Consider the following 24261-nt stretch of genomic DNA (forward strand, 5'->3'; position numbering starts at 1 on the left):
ATTTTTTTTGCCTAAATCAGCTCTTTGTGACACTGGCCACCTTTGGTAAAATCACCTATATCCTTTAAAAAAGAAAACCATACTGTTCCCAACCCAGTAGTGTATAATGTCTATGTCAAGAGTGTGACCTAGGCCATTTTGTGTTGCTTAAGTCAAAGACAATGTGACTTGTAAAAATGATTGGCCTAGTCTGGAGAAAGTCACTTACTCCAGAAATAATTTCATTTAAGTCATTTAATCCTCTTATGTTACATAACTGACAAAAGTCATATATTGTTACGTTTTGGGTGAAATTATATTATATTTTGTTTTGGTTCAGTTTCTGTAAAACTGACACAGGCCGTTATTTTAGCAAGGTGACAAAATGAAATAAAATAAAAGGAAAGGAGATGAGGAGAGGAAGTAAGGAGTTGGCGTCTTACCTGTCACTGTATGCAGCAGCGGTGGCAGCAGTAGGCTGGGCATATCTGTAGGCAGTGTAACCACCCTGAACACACACACACACACACACAATATTTTTTTATTTTTATTGTTTTGTTATGTAAACACAGGAAAAAGTGACATACTATGCCTTTAAATCATGAGTTCTCAAACTTTTTTGTGTCAGGGACCCCCAAATTGTTATGTATTTGGCCACGGACACCCCCACACCTGAGGGGTTTTGTGCCAGGTTTCACTGTGAGCTTGCACATCTGCTCTTTTTGAATAGCCAACATATAAATGGATAAAGCGGTTAAAATAATTGTGATGCTACGTCAACTACTTTTGCTGGGGACCCCCCCCCCCCCCCCCCCCCTGGAACCCGCCCCCCCAACCAAGGACCCCTGGGGGTCCCCCGGACCCCCAACTTTGAGAACCACTAATGTAAACACAGGGCAAAGTTACATAGGCCTACTATATGCCTTTAAATTAAGTGTGTGGCGTGGTGCATCGATGCAGCAGTGATCAGACTGCGAGCACAGCGAGGCGTCTGTGTTCAAACCCTGCACCACAAGGTCACAGCAAACCTCAAACAAGTCCGTCCACACCACAACAAGCACCAAAAGCAACAAAAAACAAACAGAGGACGACGGAGGGGCGCATGCTGTTCCGCCGCGCGCGCACGCACAGACACACACACACACACACACACACACACACACACACACACACACACACACACACACACACACACACAGACACAGACACAGACACAGACACACACACACACACACACACACACACACACACACACGCACAGACACACATACAGCAAGAGCAGTGCAGCAAGCATGCAAACATGAGACTAGCATGATGATGAGCGTGGTGGAGATGCAATTGTCCGACAGCAGTGATGTGATAATATGCCTCAAAACCCGTTATGTCCGATTCCATCAATAGCTTCTATCGTAGAACTTTATGTTTTGTATTCGTTTTTATCAGTTTTTTTTTGGGGGGTTTTGTGTCTATTACTTGTTTGATTGCACTTGTATCTATTGATAGAATATTGTTGTTGTCGGGCAGAAACCTAATATCTACATACTCTAACTTTTTGTGTTTTCCCCCCCGTAAATAACACCCGACTTGATCATACTACTAATAGAAAGAGTCAGTGTATCACAATCTGTGGGGTCAGATTATGGAATGGTTTGGATTTAGAACTCAAACAAAGCACTAATATAGCACAATTTAAGAGGATGTATAAAAAGGACATCATTAGCTGTTATAGAGTGGAGGAAGGGGTGGGTTGATTGTTTTAATTAATTAACTTATTTAAAAATATTAAATAAAAAAGCAAGTGGGTATGGGTACATATGGGTTATGTATAGAGCTATATGTATTAGATATATATATTATATAGAGATAAGATGTATATAGATAGGTATAGGTAGGTAGATAGATAGATAGATAGATAGATAGATAGATAGATAGATAGATAGATAGATAGAGATATCATATGATTTATATGATATGTTACATTTGTAATTGTTTATATGGATTATGAATGTTAAATAAGACAGGGGTAGGAGTAAATAAGTTTTGCTTCATCCTACTCCTTTTTGAACATGTTGGGGATGATCAATGATCGCATTTTAAATGTTTTTGTTTATTTCATTTGTATTTTATTTCTATATTGTGGCTTTCATTGTTCTTGGTTCTTGTTTTATTTTATCTGTAAGTTCAAAATAAAGTTTATCAAATCAACAAAAAAAAAACTGCAGCGTCACACAGAGGCATCAAAAGTAGCAGATCTACAGGCTCGTTTTGAGCTTGCAGATCTAGTACTTTTGTTATACTTTTGAATTTTAATCCTGAAAAGTGACAGTTTTTCCACGCGACAGAGACGATATAAAGTTATCAGCTCGGTCAGACCCAGTGTGCAGATGTCTAGTGTCAGACTCTAAGTCGATGTTATATATAATGTTTTTATTCTTATCTATGGTGGTTTGGCTCTGGACTCTACTACTCATCCCTGTACTCATCCTGTGCTTCACTCTCACTGCGGTTGCTGCTGCTGCTATCTGAATTTCCCCACCGGGATCAATAATAGTTTATCTTTTCTTATATTCTGCCAGAGGAGAATTGAAGTTGTTTAGTGCCAAACAAATATCCATCTTGTGCTTTTTTTCTTTTTGTTGGTCTGCTTTATTAGACGTTATACGGTAGAGAGAGAGAGAGAGAGAGAGAGAGAGAGAGAGAGAGAGAGAGATGTAACTACGTACAATTATTCAAGTACTGTACTTAGAGTACGATTTTGAAGTGCTTTTACTTTTACTTGAGCATGTAATTTTTTTTTAAATACTTTGGTCATTTGAAAATAGCTGATCTATAAGCTCACAATTTGTTGCGATGTGACGCGTTGTGAGCTTGTAGATCAGCTATTTTCAAGAATGGTTCGACAAATTTTGAACACACATATTTTACTGATAGCAGAGTATTTTTTCATGTAGTGGTATTGCTACTTTTACTCAAGGAAAAAAAAGATAGGAGTACTTCTTCCACCACTGGGTATACGGCAGAGAGAGAGAGAGAGAGAGAGAGAGAGAGAGAGAGAGAGAGAGAGAGAGAGAGAGAGAGAGACACACACGGGGGCAACTATTAAGCGAGTGCAGCGAGTGCATGGATGAGCGCGCGTCACAGGCCATGTGCCGCTCGCAAACCCAGGACATCATGGCCGCTGTCGCTGTGCCTGTGCCAAGGTGGCATACGCCAGCGCAACATCTGATGGCATCTGAACCGAGCCACCCGGGTGCCCTACAACATCTTGTTTTACTACCAATCAGCAAGTGCAGCACACTTCCACATGCATACCAAGCACCCCGAGGCCGAGGAGGGGGAACAACAACCCAGTGTCAGCTGGATGGTTAACGGCCACACGGCTTGGATGTTTTCCCACACGGGGGGGGGGGGGACGGGCAGGCGGGTGGGTGGGGGGAACATTGACCATCCCTGAAGTAAACCCTCCATTAATCTTTCCTTTGAAGTCTTTTTAGTATAGAACAGTGATTCCCAAACTTTTTAGCTCAAGATCCAAACTAGTGAAAATAGCAGATCACAACTCTTAAAAATGTATTTATGGAAAATATTAGATTGTTACAATTTAGGGAAGGGAAGTTGGAAAACACTGTAGCTCCCAGTAGAAAATGTATGAAATATATATATTCTACTGGGAGTTACAGTGTGTGAACTTCCCTTCCTTTCCTCCAATGTACATATTGTTGTTTATTATTATTTTTTATTTTTTTCAAGAAATTCTCTTGAATTTTTTTTGAATTGTTTTTAATTGATGAAAAGTTGTGATTGTTTTCGTTTAAAATATTTTGAAATAATATATATTTTTAAATGTAGGAAACGATAAAAAGGGGATATTTACTCCGACCCATAAAAATTGGTCCGCGAGTGGTATAGAGCATAGCAAGTTAACCACTTGAACCCCATATGGTTGATCGGAGTCCCTCAGGGCTCTATGCTAGTGTATTTTCTGTTTTCTGTTATTGTGGGGAAAGCTTTCGCAGAAAATAGCAGATAAGACAAGCTCTGCTATTTTCTTGCTGCCTTCCTAACGTTTTTAAAGGTTTCTAAAGACGGTAGTCAGTAGTAGCCTATAGTCATGAACATTCAAACACTGACATTTCGGAGTGTTTTAAAATTAACCTGGGGCAGATTCTCAGTAGAATTTGCAAGGATTCGTAACTACTCGTTCCTTTTGTTGTTTTCATTCTCAAGATGTTGAAAGAAAGGCTATTTTTATTACATTTTTGTAGAAACGTTTTCTACAAAAGCACAGATGAGTGACATTTGGCAACACGGCCAACAAAAGACTATTGTTATTGTTGCTATGTGATGCATGTGTATGACAGGACACGCAGTCGGTGGCCCCAAGGTATTATCCTATTTTCAAATATGGGCCCCTTTGAAAAAAAGTTTGGACACCCCTGACTTAAACCCTTTTTTATGCCAATGTCTTTGCCGAAAATAGCCAATGTACAAGCTCGGCAATTTTTTGCTGAATTGTTCACGTATTTTCACTGGATGCTCGCCTATTACGACACATCCAAAATAGGGACGCTAGGGTTCATGTGGTTATAGAATCACGTTGGCAAATCGACTGAAATGCCTGAAATGACCCAAAAGGTCCCATTTTATAATTTAACACACAATTCTATAGTCTACTCTTATCTTTCTTTCTTTCTTTCTTTCTTTTTTTAGATGGTGGCCATTGCTGGCTGTCTGTTTGCGTATCGCCGTGCTGTGGGGGTGGGGCTGTGGGGGTGGGGGTGTGTGTCAGACGAGCGTGCATCATCACCCCCAGGCTGACCCCAGATCAGCCATTCAGTCTAATTGATCATAAAAAAAAAGACACGGCTGCCCTTCTCTCGGCTGTTTTTTTCTTTTTCATTACATTTTTTCCCCCCCTCATTCTTCCTGTAGGCTCCGTGACAGCCCTGACAAAGCCCCCCACCCCCCCCCGGTTACACCCCCCCCCCCTTCCCCCCACGCTTACTCACATCATTTCACCTTTGACCCCGCCTCTGAGCGGTGTGTTATTACTGTTATAAAGAGATACTTAAAGAGTATACGCCACGATGGGGCCGCGTGTCAAGATGACATACCTGCTGCTCGCCACACACACCTCCCCCCCCCCCCCCCTCGCCGCTTTACTGTGCCCTGCTGTCACCGGTGGCGGAAGAGCTACTCTGATGATTTGTTTCTTTACTTATCGTTGCTGTATAGGGGCAGAAACCTCTTATCTCCATTCGTAAATTAACGCCCTACAGTACTTAATCACACATCAAAGGTAGCAGATCCGCAAGCTTCGCGCCGCATTTCGAGCTTGTGGGACCAGACGCGTTTGCTAGGTCTCTACTAGGTTGGGGGCTTAGTCCCCCAGGCAACGGACACATGCACACGCGCGCATGTGTCCGAAATTCTCCATGGATTTGGGTACTTTTCCCCCTGTTTTTTGTTAATTTATTTCGGTTTTAGGGTTAGGGGTAGGGTTGGGTTAGGGTTAGGGTTATATATAATAAAAATAATAAAAATAAAAACTTTTTTTTTATTTTTTATTTTTTTATTGGTGGCTTTGGATAAAACATTGGTGGCTAACTGGCTATAGCCACCGAAGCCCCCGCGTAACAGCGCCCCTGCGTCGGACGATCTGCTACTTTTGCTATTTTTTTTAATTCAAACACTGAAAAGTGACAGTTTTGGACATGTGAGGTTTCCACCCCGACAGAGTAGTCGTTACATTCCACCCACTGGAGTGGAGAACGCGATGATGGGGCCACGTCACTAAGACCTGCTGTGCGCCACGCGTCCCTCATCGCTTATACTGTGCCCTGTCACTGCTGTAACTGATTGAGTAACTGTGGGGGGGGGGTCATGCGCCGGATCGTGTGCTCTGTGTGTGTGTGTGTGTGTGTGCGCATGCATATGTACACATGCCACATGCATGATGATGTGACTATAACCCCCCTCTGGGTCAAGGCTCTCAGTGGCGCACCGGGCAAACATGCACGACTGTACGCACTCCTGCACTGAAACAACACGGGAGAGTCCCTATGACTCACTGACTGGAGAGAGAGAGAGAGAGAGAGAGAGAGAGAGAGAGAGAGAGAGAGAGAGAGAGAGAGAGAGAGAGAGAGAGAGAGATCTATTTCTTCTGGACTGAGCTCTCTGTCTCTCTGTCTGTCTGTGGATTTCTATTTTATTTTAGGGAATATGTAAGAAACATAATTATGGAGATAAGAGGTTTCTGCCCGACGACAGTGTTATGTAACAACTTAAAGTGTACCCTTCCCTTCCTTCCTTCCTTCCTTCCTTTGTGTGCGTTCACGTGGCACCATCTTGCGTGGCACATGATCATCCCTGGGCGCCTCGCCTACAGACTCTTTTTTTCGAGCTTCATCTCCCCCCCCCCCTCCCTCCTAACTTATATCTCATCTGCCGTTTGGACGAATTGAGCGAATCCACTTCACACACAAACGGCATTTTTGTAATAAACAGGGCGAACGTGGCGACAGGGGCCCCCCCCCCTAGATCCCCCCTCGCTAATGAATATTAAATGATCTTATCGCGGCGTGGCAATCAATCGCGGCGGCGGAGGCACGGGGGCTAATGGCAAGGCGAGGGGAGGCAAGGTATTAGGGGAGCTATCCCAGCACCTCCGCACACGCATTAGTCACCCCGCGCCATTAGTCTGAGTCTCACTGGAGGCTCCTCTTCGTCTGTTGTGTGTGTGTGTGTGTGTGTGTGTGTGGGTTGTTTATGTTGGCCGTTAATCAAGCATTTGCCAAGTCATTGCCGCTGATATGTGCTAGCAATACCAAGTGCTGTTTTATAGGTGAAACCGTGACAATACGGCGACCTGTGCGATTCAACGACGTGAACCCTATGCGTCCCTACAGTATATCCTGGGCATGTCGTAATAGGCGGAAATGTGGCAAAAGAAAATTGCCGATCTACGCACAGAAGAATTATGGTTCTTTAAAAGGCGACGTGTAATATGGTTCCACAAAGCACAATCAACAACTAAAGAACCATTTAACTTATGCTTCTTCGTGTTCCTCATATGTTTTTATAAATCTCTTTTTTGTGGTTCTTTTCTTTGAGGTTCTTTAAACACTTAAACACTGGCAAACACTGCTAAAATTAGGCGAACATTCGGCAAAAACAGCAGATCTAAACCACGTTTTGAGATGTTGTTTTTTTGGCAGAACCTTGGTCTTTAACACGGTGCGTTGCAGCATGTTTCGAGATTATAGATTATTTCTGGAGCCAAAAAAGAAAAAGGTTCTTCTATGACGTCACTCTGAAGAACCAGTTATCAGTTCCACTATTTTTCTGTATACGTACAAGGTCACAACGTGCCGCTTTTTTAAGATTAAAGTTCATAGACTTGTTTAACAACACTATCATTGTGTAGTGCTGTGTTGTGTTGGATTCACGTTAATGTGTATTTTCAGACCGTTAACCACACAAAAAAACACAAATCCACAAAAAAACAACGCCTCGCGCTGCGAGGTGTTGTGAGCTTGTAGATCTGCTATTTTCGGCTAATGTTCCCCTCAGAATAGGGATGCTAGGGTTCAAGTGGTTAATGTAAAAAAGAATCCTATTACACAAAGATTTGGTTGCCCCCCCCCTGTAGTAACTCTGAGGACCCCCTAGGGGTTCCGGACCCCCTGTTGAAGACCCTGGTGTAGAGGGAAGACATTTGGAGACCAGGTACATGGGCCCCTGGGGGGTTAAAGGGTTTATTAAGTCACAGCAATACAAAGTGCTGTTTTATAGGCACATTGTATGTTTGTATCTGCTCTTTTAAATTGTTAGTCTGTTCCATCACAGAAGGGTCACAGCTATAACTGTAACTGCCCCATATTGTTTTATTCAAATGTAAATTTTGATTGAGTTTTGAAATACAATTTTGAAATACCCAAAAAGTATGCATATAATTGAGAAAAAGGCAAACTGATAATAACCTATACGAATCCCCCTCATTTTTTGTGCACATTTCTCAATAACATAAACTTCAATAACATAAATATTCCGGCTTTCCGCTCCAGTTGTTTACTATACACCACTCAAGTCCAATGTTGTATAATGCTGTTTAGGTCTCCTTATCTTTAGGTGGCTAAATCTTTCCTCCTTATGTTGCATGTTTATACATTCTTAGCTGCAGTATAAAGGACCCAGTTTATTTTCTATCTCCTATTTGAAGCTCCAACGCGTGCCTTTTAGTTGTTGTATAGTCCTATTGTGACGCATTAGGGAGTGAAAATGACAGAGCAACAATATCTGTGAGTATGTGTTGGTCTGGCCAGTTATCGCTTTATCTGGCGGTTCTACCTTGGTGCCTTGGCAAATGCCAGGATGAAACTCATCGTCTTTCCCTATACATAGCAATACAGTCAAGCCCCTAGCAGGGACCCCTCTGAGTCTATATAAAGTTATGGAAGGATGATTGTTATTGCTTAAATAACTGATCTCACTGATCTTATCTGATCTGATCTCATTCTAAGTTGGTGCGCTGCCCTTCCCTTCCCTACCACAGCTGACCAACAGATCCGGGTGACCAACAGTGAATGTGGGGGTGTCGGGTGTGTGGGTTGTAGGGGTTTGAGGGGGGCAGGGGGGGGGGGCGTGCGTTGAGGTTGCGTGTAGCGCCACAAGGTAACAGACCACAGGGGGGGGGGGTATGAGGGGGGGGGGGGGGGGGGGGTTGGCGGTGCAGCATGCGTCGGGCATCTCAGTAAATCAATACTTACATAAATATCTGCACCATAAAATCCATCCTGGTAAACAACACTGCAGAGGGATGCAAACACAAACAGACAGACAGACAGACAGACAGACAGACAGACAGACAGACAGACAGACAGACAGACAGACAGACAGACAGACAGAACAAAACAAAAAACAAAAAAAAACATCCATATTAGTGCATTTTCCCATGCAGGCGGCAACTTGGCCGGCTACTATACCAACACCCCGTTTCTTTTTTTGTTGTTGTTGTTGTTTATTTCCGCACAGACAGAGAGAGAGAGAGAGAGAGAGGTTAGTCCAATCCAAAGAACACACCACACAACGAGGGGGTGGGGGTGGGTGGGCGGGAGGGGGGTGTGGGGGGAGGCGGAGCCAAAAGAGGGGGGAGGGGTTTACTTCAAGCACGCGCCGCTGTTCTCAGTGGACAGGGTAATGCTTAATTCGTACATCTTTTACGCCGCGCCCGGAAATAGCAGATGGAATATATCGTTACTGTCAGGCAGAAACCTCTTATCACCATATTCTAACCTTTTGTGGGGTATTTTTGCAAATTAACGCCCTACTTGATCACAAAAGCATCAATAGTAGCAGATCCATAAGCTCGGAACGCGACACAAAGCGACACGCGTTTTGAGCTTGTAGATCTGCTACTCTTGCTACTTTTGAATTTGAATCCGGAAAAGTAACAGTTTTGGACATATGACATTTCCACCCGACAGAGACGATATCACGACGCGTTGCGACAGATCTCCGCCGCGGTCGCGAATAACAACAAAGCATAATCGTCGCTGTGCAAACTTTTCAGGAAACGGTGGGGGGAAAAAAGGACCTGCGGCTGCATTCCAATGGATCCAGTGTAGTTATTATTTTAGTCACAAAGCTCTCGTTAATACTTTTTCATTGGTAGAATAAGAATATGAATAAAACCCACAGACAGACAGAATTATCGATAGGATAGTTGCCGCCCTTGTGAGCTTGTATCTGCTATACTCGCCCGAGAATAAGGATGCTATGGGGTTCAAGTGGTTTTAAAGAGAGCATGTGTCTGTGTGTGTCAGAGACAGAGAGAGAGAGAGAGAGAAAGAGAGAGAGAGAGAGAGAGAGAGGGGGAGGCTGGGGACGAGAGACAGAGCCGGTTTGATTGAACTCTCGACAAAAGGGCTTGTATTTTCCAGCGTGGCATTTTGCGGCGGGCATTGTGACGGACCCCTGGGCTTTACGTTAAGGGCTCCTCTGAGGAGGCGCAGGGAGCGAGGCCGAGGCGGAGAGAGAGAGACACTCTCGGCACAGCCCTCCTTCTCTCTCTCTCGCGCTTCCAATCTCGCTGGCAATTAGAGTGGTTTCAGGCCATTTGTGCTATCTTTGATAATCAATAACGTCTAAAATGTCAGAGCGCTCCGCTCCCGCTGGAGTCATTACACCGCGTACCGTGTGACCGTCGAGCGGTGAAACACACACACACACACGCACACACACACGTACACACATACACACGTACACACGCGTACACACGCACACACACACGTACACACAGAGATTCATAAACGTACTCTTACGCACACACATATATACACACGCTGACACGAGCGGTCAGATGATTGCATGTATCGGCTTATTGATAGGTTGTCATGTCAGCTCCCCGCAAAGGTAGGAAAATAAAGCGTATTAATGAACACACGCACGCACGCACGCACACACACATACTCACACATACACGCCAAACACATTTATATTACTGTAGTTGTGAGGACATCAACATTTTAGGACGGTCGTTATATATGAATGCTTTTTCTGGGTCCGTTTTTAAGCCCATAACTCTAGAGCCGCAAATAGCCCGATCTACAGTACAAGCTCACAAGCAGCGTGATCTAGTATGAGAGTGACGACACTAGCATATAGACTTACCATTGTAAGAATGGATGCGGAAATGCTCTCTCTGTCTATCTCAATGAGGAAGTTCCAACGTTTGGAACAACAGCCCATATAGCAGCCCACTTTGCGGCGAGATCAAAGCGTGATGGAACTCTCTCTCTCTATGTGTCTGCTCACAAGGTGTTGCAGTGTGACATGCTGTGAGCATGTAGCAGCCTCACCCCAATGGCTAGGTTTTCATTTTGAAGTTGGGACCAGGAAAGTTGTCCTCACAATGTTTGGCCCTCACGCAGTGGTGGAAAAAGTACTCAAATTCTTTACTCAAGTAAAAGTACCAATACTGCAATATAAAACTACTCATCAAAATGTACCAAAAATAAAAGTACTAAATATTTAAAAATAGCCGATCTACAAGCTCACAACACGTCGCGATGCGACGCGTTGTGAGCTTGTAGATCTGCTATTTTCAAATAGCCTAGGTTTAAAATAAGGCTAAAGTGGTTAATGTACAGTATGTTTTATAATGTAAAAATGTATATTTGCAAAGTAACTAGTAACTAAAGTTTTCAAATAATTGTAGTGGAGTAAAAGTACAATAATTTGCCTCTGAGATGTAGTGGAGTAGAAGTAAAAGTATTGGAAATTGGAAATACTCTAGTAAAGTACAAATACCTCAAAACTTTACTTAAGTACAGTACTTGAGTAAATGTACTTAGTTACTTTACACCACTGCCCTCACTCACGAGTATAGTAATACAAGTACACACACAAACCCAGACACACACACGGACATGCCTTAGCAGCCTCTCGCCGACGATAGCCGGGTTTTCATTTTGAAGTGGGCTCGTCGCCTCCTGCAGCGGACCAGACCGGTTTGTAATAAAAATGCATCCACAAGAACATTAATAATTCAGCCGTGCGACCGTCGCAAAGGGCAATTAACAGGCGCTGTGCCGCGTTAATGAAAGTACAATCTGTACCGCATATCTTTCTTTGTCGAGACCGGCATCAGTACCGGCATGCGTCCAAGAAAAAACACACCTATCTACATCTGCCCATGGCCACGGGCGGTGGGAAGGGGGAGGGGCACTCATGACAGTGTTCTTTTTTGAGACGGGTGGGCGGCGGCGGCGGCGTGCTTCCGCCGTCGACTTAATGAACTTCCACTGCCGCAAAACCCTCCTTAAGCGGCCGCTCGCTTTGCAGGAGTCATAACATAAAAACGTCACTGTCGGGTAGAAAGAAACCTTGTAAGTCCTCCGAAACCGTTCCTTTTTATTACTGGTCCATTAAACCATCATTTCCACACGCACGCTATGGGATCCTCTCAGGCTATGGGATCTGTAGTCATGGTTGCGGGTCCCGTAGCCTGAGAGGACCATTCACAAAAAAACGCCAATAAACAGCTTAAATTTGGGGAAAAGTGTTCATTGAGGATCAGACAGAAAAATGTGGATGAGACAGAATGGCGCACAGAGGTTCCTTCATTTTATAATAGGATATTGAATAAGTTATAGTGAAAATAGCTGATCTACTCAGTGCTTGTAGATCTGCTGTGCGACACTCTTGTATGATGAAGTAAACTTACGTTAAAAGGAGATACGAGGTTTCTGCCCGACAGCAACGAAAAATGAAAAAAAAGAATAGGAGACAAACGTAATAATGGTCGTTATGGAGATCAGGCCGCCCACGCTGTTAACAGCTCAACCCTGGTTCATCTCCGAGGCATCATCCAGCCCACTGGTGCGGGGGGAGGGGGTCATTCTCAAAAAGTTTGAGAATGACTGATTCCTGTCATGATTGGCTCTGTCGGTAGGGGCAGTGGAGGAGGGGGGGGGGGGGTTCATGTGTGGTTTTTTGGCAACAGGACAAAAATCCAAGAGTAGCCAAAAAACGAAAAACAAAAGTGGTAGTGGTGGTGTTGGTGTTGGTGGGGGTGGGGGGGGGGGTAGGTGGGTGTGTTAAAGAAGCCCCCCCGCCTCCCCAACACCCTCCTAACCCCTCTAGCCCCCTCCCCCCACCCCATCCACTATCATCATTACCATGCATGTGTTTTTTTTGCTCAAAAGCCCCGCGGTTACAAAAGGGCCAAGATAAACAACACTTCCCACGAGCAAAGGGGTGCACGTCTTCCAGGCATGCCCATTGGTCAATTTATACATGCTGCGGTGCCGTGTGTGTGTGTGTGTGTGTGTGTGTGTGTGTGTGTGTGTGTGTGTGTGTGTGTGTGTGTGTGTGTGTGTGTGTGTGTGTGTGTGTGTGTGTGTGTGTGTGTGTAAATATGTGTGTAGGGGGTGATAGGAATTATCGTTCGTTTCAGTGACTCGAGTCATCTCGTTCCTGTACGCTAAAAACATTAGTTCTAATAATTGTTTTCCTCCCTCTCTATCTCAGTCTCCGCCCTCCTCTCCGGGGGGGGGAACTAGCCTGGTAAACCATCCCGGTCGTGTGAATTCACGTTATCATGCGTCTTCTGCAGACCAGTCTGGTCCCATGCGCTGAGGTGGGCGTTTTCGCAGACACCAAAAAGTGGAAGAGCCAATAAGCATCTACGCTCAGGGCCCTGTGATTGGCAGACACTGATTGGCCAGAACGGGTCTGCAGAAGACACATGATAATGTGAATTCACGCGACCGGGATGGTTTACCAGGCTAAAAATGAACGTCATGAACGATAACGCTTGAGATTAAGTGGCCGAATCCGTTCCCGTTCGTTCACACACAAAAGACCAAATCGCTTTGAACGAATCGCTAGTGAACGACCCACCACTAAGAGAGAGAGAGAGTCAGACAGAGACAGAGATTGAGGTATGAAGGAAGATTTAGAGTATTTTTTATTCACAGGGTACAGGCAAAAGATATGTGACAACGTAGGTTGTCACGTATCTTTTGCCTGCACCTTATGAATAAAAAAAGGCCTTTTGCTAAAAAAAAAAAATCTGAGTTTTCTTCCTTCAAATCTACAACAAAGTCCTGCTCCTGAGATGCACCGGACCATGCCTGCAACTAGGCTTGAGGAGCGTTACAGAGATTATGACGTTGTAGTAACAGAGGCTTGATGCTCACCCTCCGTACGCAGGGATGTGTGGGGGAGGGGCGGCGGCCCTGAACGTGTTGTAAACGGTGCGTCCTCTGCCTCGTAGGTGGGCCCCTCTGTAGGCCGCCGCCGCAGTGGCTGCTGGGTAAGGGAAGCCTGGTACTGCAGAGGAGAAGAGAGAGAAATAGATGATAGTGTTAACATTAGAGCCTGCAGTCCGTACACTTTTAAATCATTACTGAAGACATATTCATTTTCTCTGGCATTTGAGCATAGTTGAAACTGGCACCTCACACCTCACTGTTTTTTCTGCTGTGTGTTTGTTGTATTTTAAATTGCTGTATCAATGTGTTGTATATTTTTGCTGTGTTACTGTTGTTCTCTTGCAGTGCTGTATAGCACTTTGGTTGGCTTCGGTCATTTTAAATGTGCTCTATAAATATGAGTTGAGTTGAGTTGAATTTGAAGGGTGTGTTTAGGATGTTGTTGAATCCGACTGAGGTTGGGGCTGGCCTCACTCGCTTTGATAAGAAATCAATATCAATGTTATACAGAAAATATTACTCCTTTGAACTATAATAAAACAAGTGTAATTGGTCAATTCCGATCATCTTCTCGCTGTTGGAAGTACTTTTGAGACGCGGTAAGCCAGTGAAGAAACATTTGAACTGTTTTAAAAGAATAATGAATTGCTTGCAGAATTGCAAAAAGACAAAAGAGAGAAAGAAATAATGGACAAGAGGACGATAAAAGCAACAGAATAAATCAGTGATTCTCAATCTTTCTTTAAATTTCAAGGACAAAAGGAAGGAAAGGGACAAAAATAAGTTTTAATTTGTCAAACTTATTAGTTTGACATAAGTCCTCCCTCCATTGTTGCTGTACATACATACAGACTGGCTACAGAAACCACCTCACTTCCCATTCAAGGTCAACAAAGCGCCATCTCATCTCCCTCTCAGCTCGCCCTCGTTCTCATCTAATCTCAACAATATTTGACCGCGAACCGAAACAAAAGAGCAAACAATAATTATACGCCCGTATAAGTACGAGTTTTTTACAGGAAGCCGTTTTGAATCTATACGAGATAAATGGCCACCACAGGTGTTCCTAATTTCAAACCTATCACGGAAAAGAAAGGGAAAAGGATAAAGGTGCCGGTCACTATACCAACGAAAGTGGGGGAAAAAGGGCTCGCGAGTTAAGTAGAAGGAGTAAGATATGCCTTAGTATTGTTATTAACTTATCATTAATCTTAATAGAAAGGGCAGTTTTTTTTTCTCCTTCTCCTTTTTTTCTGTGGGAACGACTACTGCAAGGTTTAATTTGAGGGGCCGGGGGGCGAGCAGAGGTTGAGAGGGGAAGATGAAGACGTCGTCCACAAACCTAATTATACATCTCTTCAAAAAAGGAGCTGGTAATATAATGCTAATAGAAACAGTGAATCATTCATTGACCTGATGAAAAATGGAGGCTTTAAGGAAAAAGGGTAGGTTTTTTCTCTTTTTTTCTCCTCTTCGGGACGGAGGGAGAGGTGACGGTGGTAATTGTTCCTATTCATCTTTTGTCACCTTGATTTGCTGAAGACACCTTAAAGTCACACGGATCACATTCCTCCAGCCCCCTGGCTTCTTCTGGGTACAGGCTAATTGAATGAAAGGTGGGCTTATAGGGGGACACATGTTAAATACTAATCATTTACTGTGTTGTTTTTGTTTTAGAACTGTGATTCTCAAAGTGGGGTCCGGGGACCCCCAGGGGTCCTTGAGGGGGTTCCAGGGGATCCCCAGCTGAATTAGGTAACATAACGTATCTCCATAATCTAACTTTCTGTGTTTTTTCCGTAAATGAAAGCCCCACTTGATCACACTACAGCGTCACACAAAAGCATCAAAAGTAGCAGATCTACAAGCTCAAAATGCGTCCCTTCGCGCCTCCTTTTGAGCTTGTAGATCTGATAGTTTGAAATCGTCTGAAGCCTGTCCTGGACGGGATTCTCCAGACATAAAAACAGATGAGATGAAATGAACGATCCAACGCTACGCCAAACTCGAATGATTTGTCCTTAAAATAATAATATATATATAGTAATAATACAAAGCTAAAACAAAAATCTTTAAATTCCTGTGATGCAAATACCGCACGTATTTGGCTATTGGTTTCCTGTCCCGTTTGGCTTCAACGAGGCGGTAAATAAATGACCTGTTTACAGTGGTGGAGGAGTAAAAGTAGCAATGCATAAAATAATCTGTTACGAGAAAAAAAGGCTTGTATTTTAGATTGTACTTCTACAAAAGCCTTGGTATACAAATCTATTTATATTACCAAAGTAAAAGTTTCCAAATGTTTCAATCTTTTTAGAAAATAGACGATCTACAAGCATGTAGATTGGCTACTTTTTGGATTGCCTTAGTATAAAATCAGACTTAATTGATTAACATAAAATAATCAAATTATTGTAAAAATGTGCAACTAAAGCTGTCAAATGATTTTAGTAAAAAAATAAGTTAAATATGTGTCTCTGAGATGAAAGAAGCAGAAGTATAAAAATGTATTAAATAACAATTTAGAAAATTTTACTCAAGTACAGTAGAGTAAATGTACTTAGATATTTTCCACCACTGCTTGTCTAAGCATTAGAGTAAAAGCTACCTGTTGGAACATAACGTAGTTCTCAGCTGTGCGCGTGTGTGCGTGTGTGCATATGCGTGTGGGTGGAGGGGGCGGGTACACTTTATCACCGTTTCCCCCAACACAGTGTCCCACCGTATTAAGAAAGAAACATTAATTAATGTACACGCTTAATCACTTTCTGACACCTGCAGCTCGTTATTCATCCTCCCTCTCCCTCTCTCTCTCTCTCTCTCTCTCTCTCTCTCTCTCTCTCTCTCTCTCTCTCTCTCTCTCTTTCATCTCATGCGTTGCTTCATGTTGGTTTTTCTTGTCGTCATGACTCCGCGACCGGCATGTGAATTATCAGCAACAAATCCACAGTGTTTTAATTTAACTCTTGAGTGTGAAAAAAATTGTCACACTGGTAAAATAAGCACCCACTGATGTCCCTGTGTGCACCTTTATGATGTGGCACTAAATTAACTAACAATTCTTCAAGCATTTCACCGGATCAATTCTAAATGCAATGAATTAATGAATGAATGAATGAATGCAATGAATACATTAATGCACTGAATTAATGCAATGAATGAACACAATGCATGAATACAATGAATGAATGAAATAATGAATGATATGGTTGCTGTTGGCAGAAACCTTGCATCTCGTCCATATTTAAACTGTTGATGTTTTTTCAAAGCTACATAGTTGTTCAAGAGTTGTCAAAATAGCCTGATCTCCAAACTCCAAAGCTTACAGATCGGCTATTTCCGCTACTTTTGGAAGAACTGTTAAAGGGAAAGTGGTTAAGTTTAAAATTAATTAATAACTACATTCAATCCATTGGAACGCAGGTTCTTTTTTCCCTCATCTCCTGAAAACTAACGTTTTGGTTGGACATACAGGCATGACCTCTGACCTTCTTCACACTTCTTTTAACTTTTCCTGATCGTTACCTGTAAACAGTGTAAAGTATTTTTCCCCCCATTGTCGTGCCTGATTTGTAGAGTTCTCAACGGGCCTGATAATTAAGGCCCAGCCCTAACTGGGCCGTCCCAAACAATTGCCACAATTTTAGGCCTGAAAACCCCCAAAGTCACGCATACAGCAAGCTTTGAACTGAGCAGATTAGACCTTCCGTTCCAGAGATAATGGCCAAAACATCTTGAAAACGGTTACTTTTTTTTGTTCTTCGATGTTTAAGTTTTGGCCATTTTCACCAGTTTCTTTTTTATAATACGGTGACGAACTAGATATCTGAGTAAAGTTCACTTTGAGCTGCAGCCAACGCATCCACTGTCATTTCCGTCGGCCTTACCGTTCGGCCGCTATAGGGGCAGTTGAAATGTCTTTTTTTGGGGGTAATAGATTTGTTTCCCAATGTGTTGCGATGCATCGCGTTGTGAGCTTGTAGATCAGCTCCTTTCACAATTTTTTAAACATGGTTTCCACCAGACAGCGATTATTTTTTAATTCCATTCATTCCTCATCTGATCTGGCCGAGGCCACCCTGTCTAATTAGTCACAACGAGTCCACACCTCGTCCACAATTAACACAATCACTGCATATTAATCAATCCCTAATTACTGATGGAAGAAAAAAGGGCGAGGCCGGAGAAAACTTGTAAACAGTCTTCTGTGCGTGCGTGCGTGCGTGCGTGCATGCATGCGTGCGTCTGTGTGTGTATGTGTGTGTAACACTATACTTGTGAGGGCCAAATGCACATATTAGTAGAATTTGAGACATTGTGAGGCACATTTTCCAGGTCCTGAAAGCACATGGGTGTTTCCTACCTAGACTCAGTAACTTGGTGACGCCCCCTTCTGTCGGAGGCGCTCCGTCTCAAGACATACAAGCTTGGCTTGAGCAACAAGAGGCAGGTTAGGCGCCGTTAGGCGAGCGAGTCACCACACCGAACGTTGCGAAGGCCGCTAGAGCCGACTCAGCGGCGTTCGAGTTATGTACCGATAGAGACAGAATCGTAACTTATCACCCCCCCCCCCCCTAGACAGTGCCAGCGGCGAGCACACGTCCATTGTCCTTCAACAACACAGCCGTTTGCGCCTCGACTTCTGTGCGCTGACTGCGCTTGCCCGGTGTGGGCGGGCTATCTACTGAGACCCGGTAGTGAAACACACGGTCGCGTCCTGAAATGGTTGTTTGAGGAGTTATATTAGGCTTAACATTTTTACAAGATTCAGGCAGGGGGTTAGATTATACGCATTGAGGAGTTTAGGGGTTGGGCTTAGAGTTTGTCTCTATGTTATACTTAGTTGCGTTCCTGTGCCGTTCACTAGAGATGCGCGGATCGCGGTTTTAGCCGCGGTTGCCGCAGTTAACCGCAGTTTGGGTGGATTTGGGTCAATCAAATATAATTATTAATTAATATCGGATAAACCGCGGGTGAAATATTGCGGTAAATAAATTAATGACATCTATATCTATCCATAAAATAGCTAAATCTCTGCGTGCTTGTGTCTGTGTGAGTGTGTAGAGCAGCCTCTGTGCGATGCGATCACAAAATGCATTGATTCAGCCTATGGAATGTCGGTGCGTCTTTTTTCTTTTTTTTTAACCGGTGCTGCTGTGCTGCGCTGAAGAGCAGTGTGCTCTGTATGTTGGATGCCGCACAGTTGGATGCCGCACCGACATTCCATAGGCTAAATCAATGCATTTTCTGATCGCATCGCACAACTAATACTAAAACTAACGGGGAATACCAGAAAATAATAATATGTTGGCATACGGGAAAAACGGTTGGTGCGGATGCGGATATTAAAATTGGATAATATAATTATTGCGGTTGGATAACGGATGGATAATTAATTTGTACCGCGGATTCGGATGACCATGAGAGGCCATCCGCGCATCTCTACCGCTCACCAAAAATGTAAAGTCTGCAAGCGCACAAAATCACTGTCCTAACATGATGATCTCCTCACAAGTATAGTAATACAAACGTGTGTATGCGCGCGTGTGCACATGTGCGTGCACAAAGACACACAAACACACTAAAGCCTGATTTACTCTTGCATGCCGGTGTCGTACGCCAAAAATAGACAATCTACAAGCTCACACCGCGGTCAGCCTGCGATGCTGCTATGAGCTTGTAGATCGGCTTTTCCCTGCCGGCACACAAGACAGCACGCACAAACGGAGTATAAATCAGGCGTAGTAATTGTGTTTTGCCCGCCTGAAAGGCGAGACAAAAGCGAATCGATAGGGAGCCATTTTGTAATTAAAAGAATGTGCGGCTGAATTAGGCAAACGACTGTCGGGAGAAATTGGAAATATTGATTTTAATTTATAAAATACATTTGAGTCCTTTTGATGTCCTTGCGAGAGAGCGAACAATTAGGTTTCTCTCTCTCTCGTCCTTCGCCGCCTTTACTTTGCTCTTCTTCCTTTCGTTGCTATCGGGCAGAAACCTCGTATCTCCACGTTTCTTGGGGGGTTAAATGAATGCCCTCCTTTGTCATACTACGGTGACAAAGTAACAAAAAAGCTCCCAACAAGAGGTCATAATGCACCGCGATGTGACGCATTGTGAGCTTGTAGATCTGCTACTTTTGCTAAATAAATAATAATAATAATTACATTGAAAATGAAAGTGGTTAAAGCCTCACTATGTAACTTTTTTTTAATGAATAAAATGTAATTTTGTCCAAGCATTTGTCTGTATGGTAGAGTATGTTAAGAAAATTATAACGTATACAATTGGGGTGGTTGTATTTGGTCTCCCTGCTCTTCTATTGAGACACTTAGATGGTGTCAAAGGTCATGTCTCACCTATAGACACAGGATCTGACACAAATGTTGACCTGACGGTCAAGATTACATTTATCCCCTGAGCAAGCAGGCCGGCTCTATTTGCTCAATCAAGGGCGCCGATACTGCGGGTGCTTCGGGGCTAAAGCACCCAGGGGAAATGAAGAGCACCCATGACAAACTCATCACAAAAAAAGAAAAAGAAAAAAACACCGACATCTTCACTTCATTTTTGGTACCAAATTAAACGCATTAAAGTAACAAAACCCCCCTAAAAAGGTAACAAACCCGGATAATAACCACATATTTACGCATGCGTTGCGCACCCGCGAACGCGGACACAAATCGGCGCCCCTGTGTAAAAGTAAAACGTTCAGCACGTAAGCAGGAAACCGGGTTCAAATCCGGCGTAGAAGAGGAAAGTTACATAGTGCTGCTTGAAGATTGTCTGTGGGTTTGATAAATGTTGACCAAATCAAAAGTATTAACAAGAGCTTGTGATTAAATCATATCTACAATTGGAAAACCTTTTGAACATACAAGGTTTATTTCCGACAGCGACACTTACAACTCTATTCTCCTCTGCTCTGCTCTCTCGCTCTTCTTTCTTTTGTTTCTCTCTCTCTCTTTTTTTTTTTTTTGTGATCTGTCTTTGAGCCTATTATCATAAAATCATGATATTTTTCAGCATAATGGACCAAGGTTAATGACAGAGAAGAGAGCAAGGTCAGCGGGGAGGACGGAGGGCAGAGCTGAGCAGCGGGGGGTGGGGGGGGCGGGGGGGGAGGGGGAGGGGAGGGTGGTGTTCTTAAAAGGATCCCTCAAAAAAGATCTGTGTCGTGTGCATGTGTGTGTGTGTGTGCTCACAACGCGTTGTAAGCTTGTAGATCGGCTATTTACTTACCTATATACTTTGGCTATTCAAATAGCCAAAGTATATGGTTGAAGTGGTTAATGTTAATATATGTTTTGTAATAATATGCAAAATCTTTCGTTTTCAAAACATTGTAGTGAAGTAAATATAGTACAATATTTGTCTCTGATATGAAATGGAGCTGAAGTAAAAGTATTGAAAATTGGAAATACTCAAGTAAAGTATAAAATACCTCAAAATTGTACATGTACTTTGGTACTATACGTGTGAGGGCCACAGCAAGTATAGTAGAATTTGACAAATAGCCATATTGTGAAGACAATTTTCCTGCTTCTCGCCAGGGGAACAACTAGGAAAACGCATCAAAAGCAACATCAAACGTCTCAAAATGAAATGATATGCCGTGCGTCAGACCAACAAGGCTATAATATCTGACAGAAATGTGTGTGAATCACAGAACAGCAGGTGCGTATCGGTGATTGTTGTCTTCTTACCTGCATAGAATTCAGGACTGTAGACAGCACCAACCACTGGATTTAACTTCCAGCCTATGTAGGGTGAGACAGACACAGAGTGACAGTGAGAAATGTACAGTATATATTTTCAGACACATTTGTTTCATATGGACTTGAAAATAAAATAAAAGGATTTAAAAAAAAAAACTTATTACATTGTAAAATAAGATGGTTACAGACATACAGACCATTAACCCCTTAAGCCAGTGGTGGTTCCCAAACTTTTTCACTCCAGACCCAAAAGAGAAATTTGATGTCTCCCTGGGACCCAAACTAGTGAAAAATAGAAGATCCACAAGCTTGTAGATCTGCGATTTTCTTATCTTATTTTCTTTTTACATTTACGGAATTTCTTTATGTATGAAGCATGTTGATTGATTTTTCGCATGGAAAAAACTGACAATATCATTTTTTTAAATGAACACACGGTTCTCAATGACCTCATGCACACCGGCTCCGAATTTACCGTGCGGCGATGCGATGCGTTTTTTTCCCAATCGAACCCAGTTCGATTTGTGCGTCTTTTCGCATGCGGTAAAAACTGATTGACTAATCGCACCCTGTCTGCAAAGGCCTTTAAGCCATATATACAGCACTTCTTTTACTTTTACACTGTGCGATGTGACTAAATTCAGCTAGACATCAAGCTGGCCAGATTGTACGATTGTACAAACATAAATGATAATGATCCAGTGTGTGTCTGGCTTGTGGGCGGCGGCTATGTCACACATGGTTTTGCAGAGTATAGCATCACTGACTGTAACTGACTGCCTCTGCCCAGTATGACACGTGGAAAACACACCGGCCTCTTAACATGACAAATCTGTTAGATTCTTTCTCTGCCATGTGGACCGGGAAGACTGATTTTGTTGGCTCTTTTGGACTACAACAGTGGTGGAAAAAGTGCTAAATGTTTTCTTAAGTAAAAGTATCAATACTGCAATGACACTGTTATAAGTAAAAGTCCGGAATTCAGTAAAAGTAAAAGCAAAAGTATTGGTATCAAAATGTACTTAAAGTACCAAAAGTAGAAAATACTCATTATGCAGAATGTTTTCAAGTGTATAAAATGTATAACAAATATTTTGAAAATAGCCGATCTACAAGCCATATGAGCTTGTAGATCTACAAGCTCAAAACGCAGTGCGATCTGGCACGTTGTGTCGCTTGTAGATCCGCTATTTTCGCTTTTTTAAGATGTACCCCTTCAGGGATAGGTTATAATGAAAACGTAAACAAACAAACAAAATCAAAAACCATCACAGAACTTCAGGGCTTCTGTAATGTTTTAAAAAATGGCAGATCGACAAACTCGCAACGCATTGCGTCACGTTGTGAGCTTGTCGATCGGCTACTTCCAGCAAAAGCTTTCCCCACAATAACAGACAACAGAAAATACACCCTGAGGGACTCCAGTTACCCATGGGGTTTAAGTGGTTTAAAAAAACAGAGCCAATAGTTTCTGATCCAAAGTTATCCTGAAGAGTTAATAATAATAATAATTAGAACATCACATGCAGCATCGGGGCGAGGGTCTCACCATTTGCATATGGGTTGACGGTCTTTTTATTTGTCATTACTCGGGCTGTGGCGTTGTTGACCTGGGTAGAGAAAACCATTCCATGAAGTCATGATGACACGTGGACACAGGCCCTGATCTAATCGCTTAACCCATCAAGACGTGAGACCTGATTCTATAAATGTCTTCTAAATCAGTAGTTCTCAAAACTTTTTCGTGCCAAGGACCCCCTGAGAATGATATGTATACCCCCATCTGAAAATGTTTTGTGCCAGGGATCCCCCGAAAGAGAAGATTTGTGTTAAAACATTTAGATTTTTTCCCCCACAAATCTTCTCTTCTGGTCTTCTTATTAAAAACACTTTCAGAATTTTTCAAAGATTTTTCAAAAATAGCAGATATACAAGCTTGAGCTGTGAGCTTGAGATCTGCTATTTTTGAATAGCCAAGGCTAAAATCTAAAATGACACAGAATGCTTTCCTGGTCTTAATGGGTTAAGTAAACCTGCATGCATGGTTCTTTTCTCCCTAATGTAGCGAACAAAGACAGCTCTTCAAAAACACATCTGCAGTACATTTCATCATGGCAAACATCCATATTATTTGTGTTTCGTGTCCCCCCCCCCCTCTAAAGAAACAGCATACACATACTTAAGAAAAACCACATCCAAGAGCAAAATGATTTTTCTTTTGCATATTTTTTCAATTTATAAGGACTTTCCGGCATGCTCTGCTACCCAGCCCACTTTACGAGAAGTTTTTTTTTTAGGACAAAACACAGGTACAGACACAAACGAACAAAGAGAGTCAAAAATACACAGATGCACTTGTACAAAAACAATGAGAAGCATAATATTCTGGAGATGTTGTAGGAAGCATGCGGAGGAGGAGGTAGGTTAGGGAAGGGAACAATATGCAACATCCAGTCAACCTCGAGAGAGCGAGAAAGAGTGATGCTCCATTTATAGTCTGTCGTATGACGCGTCGTGCGTCAAAAAAACAGCAGACCCACAAGCTCATAACGAGCGACGAGCTTGTAGATCGGGGCTATTTTCAGCGCGCGCCACCGCCATACGATGAAATATAAATCAGCCTGTGAAAAGGAACCGATGTGAAGGGAAGCAACGTATAGCATTCACACTCATCAGACCAAGTGCCTTTTCTAGAGAAAATTCATTGCAAATGTAACTGGAACATTGTGAAAATAAAGAACGAGAAAAAACAAACAAACAGAGAACAAAAAACAAACAAAAACAAAAATCGATCAAACCAACCAAGTCAATCGGTCAATCCGTCAATCAATCAATCAATCAATCAA

The 24261-nt window shown here is 42.8% G+C and overlaps 1 protein-coding gene across 7 annotated transcripts in view; it reads right to left on the reverse strand.

Moving 5' to 3' along the window:
- rbfox1 (RNA binding fox-1 homolog 1) overlaps window positions 1-24261 on the reverse strand; it is a 121482-nt gene that overhangs the window by 35249 nt on the left and 61972 nt on the right. For 5 of the 7 annotated variants that reach the window (XM_080447711.1, XM_080447708.1, XM_080447707.1 and 2 more), the window contains exons 6-10: window positions 22965-23025; window positions 21404-21457; window positions 13683-13815; window positions 8748-8787; window positions 423-487 (exon numbers count right to left, since the gene is read on the reverse strand). In XM_080447711.1, the coding sequence (XP_080303837.1) occupies window positions 423-487; window positions 8748-8787; window positions 13683-13815; window positions 21404-21457; window positions 22965-23025 (353 nt within the window). The remainder of the gene's footprint in view (window positions 1-422; window positions 488-8747; window positions 8788-13682; window positions 13816-21403; window positions 21458-22964; window positions 23026-24261) is intronic. The other 2 variants (XM_080447713.1, XM_080447712.1) reach the window with 1 other exon arrangement.

Source organism: Gymnoscopelus braueri (assembly GCF_963280865.1).
Source record: "Gymnoscopelus braueri genome assembly, chromosome: 13".
NCBI classification, from domain to species: domain Eukaryota; kingdom Metazoa; phylum Chordata; class Actinopteri; order Myctophiformes; family Myctophidae; genus Gymnoscopelus; species Gymnoscopelus braueri.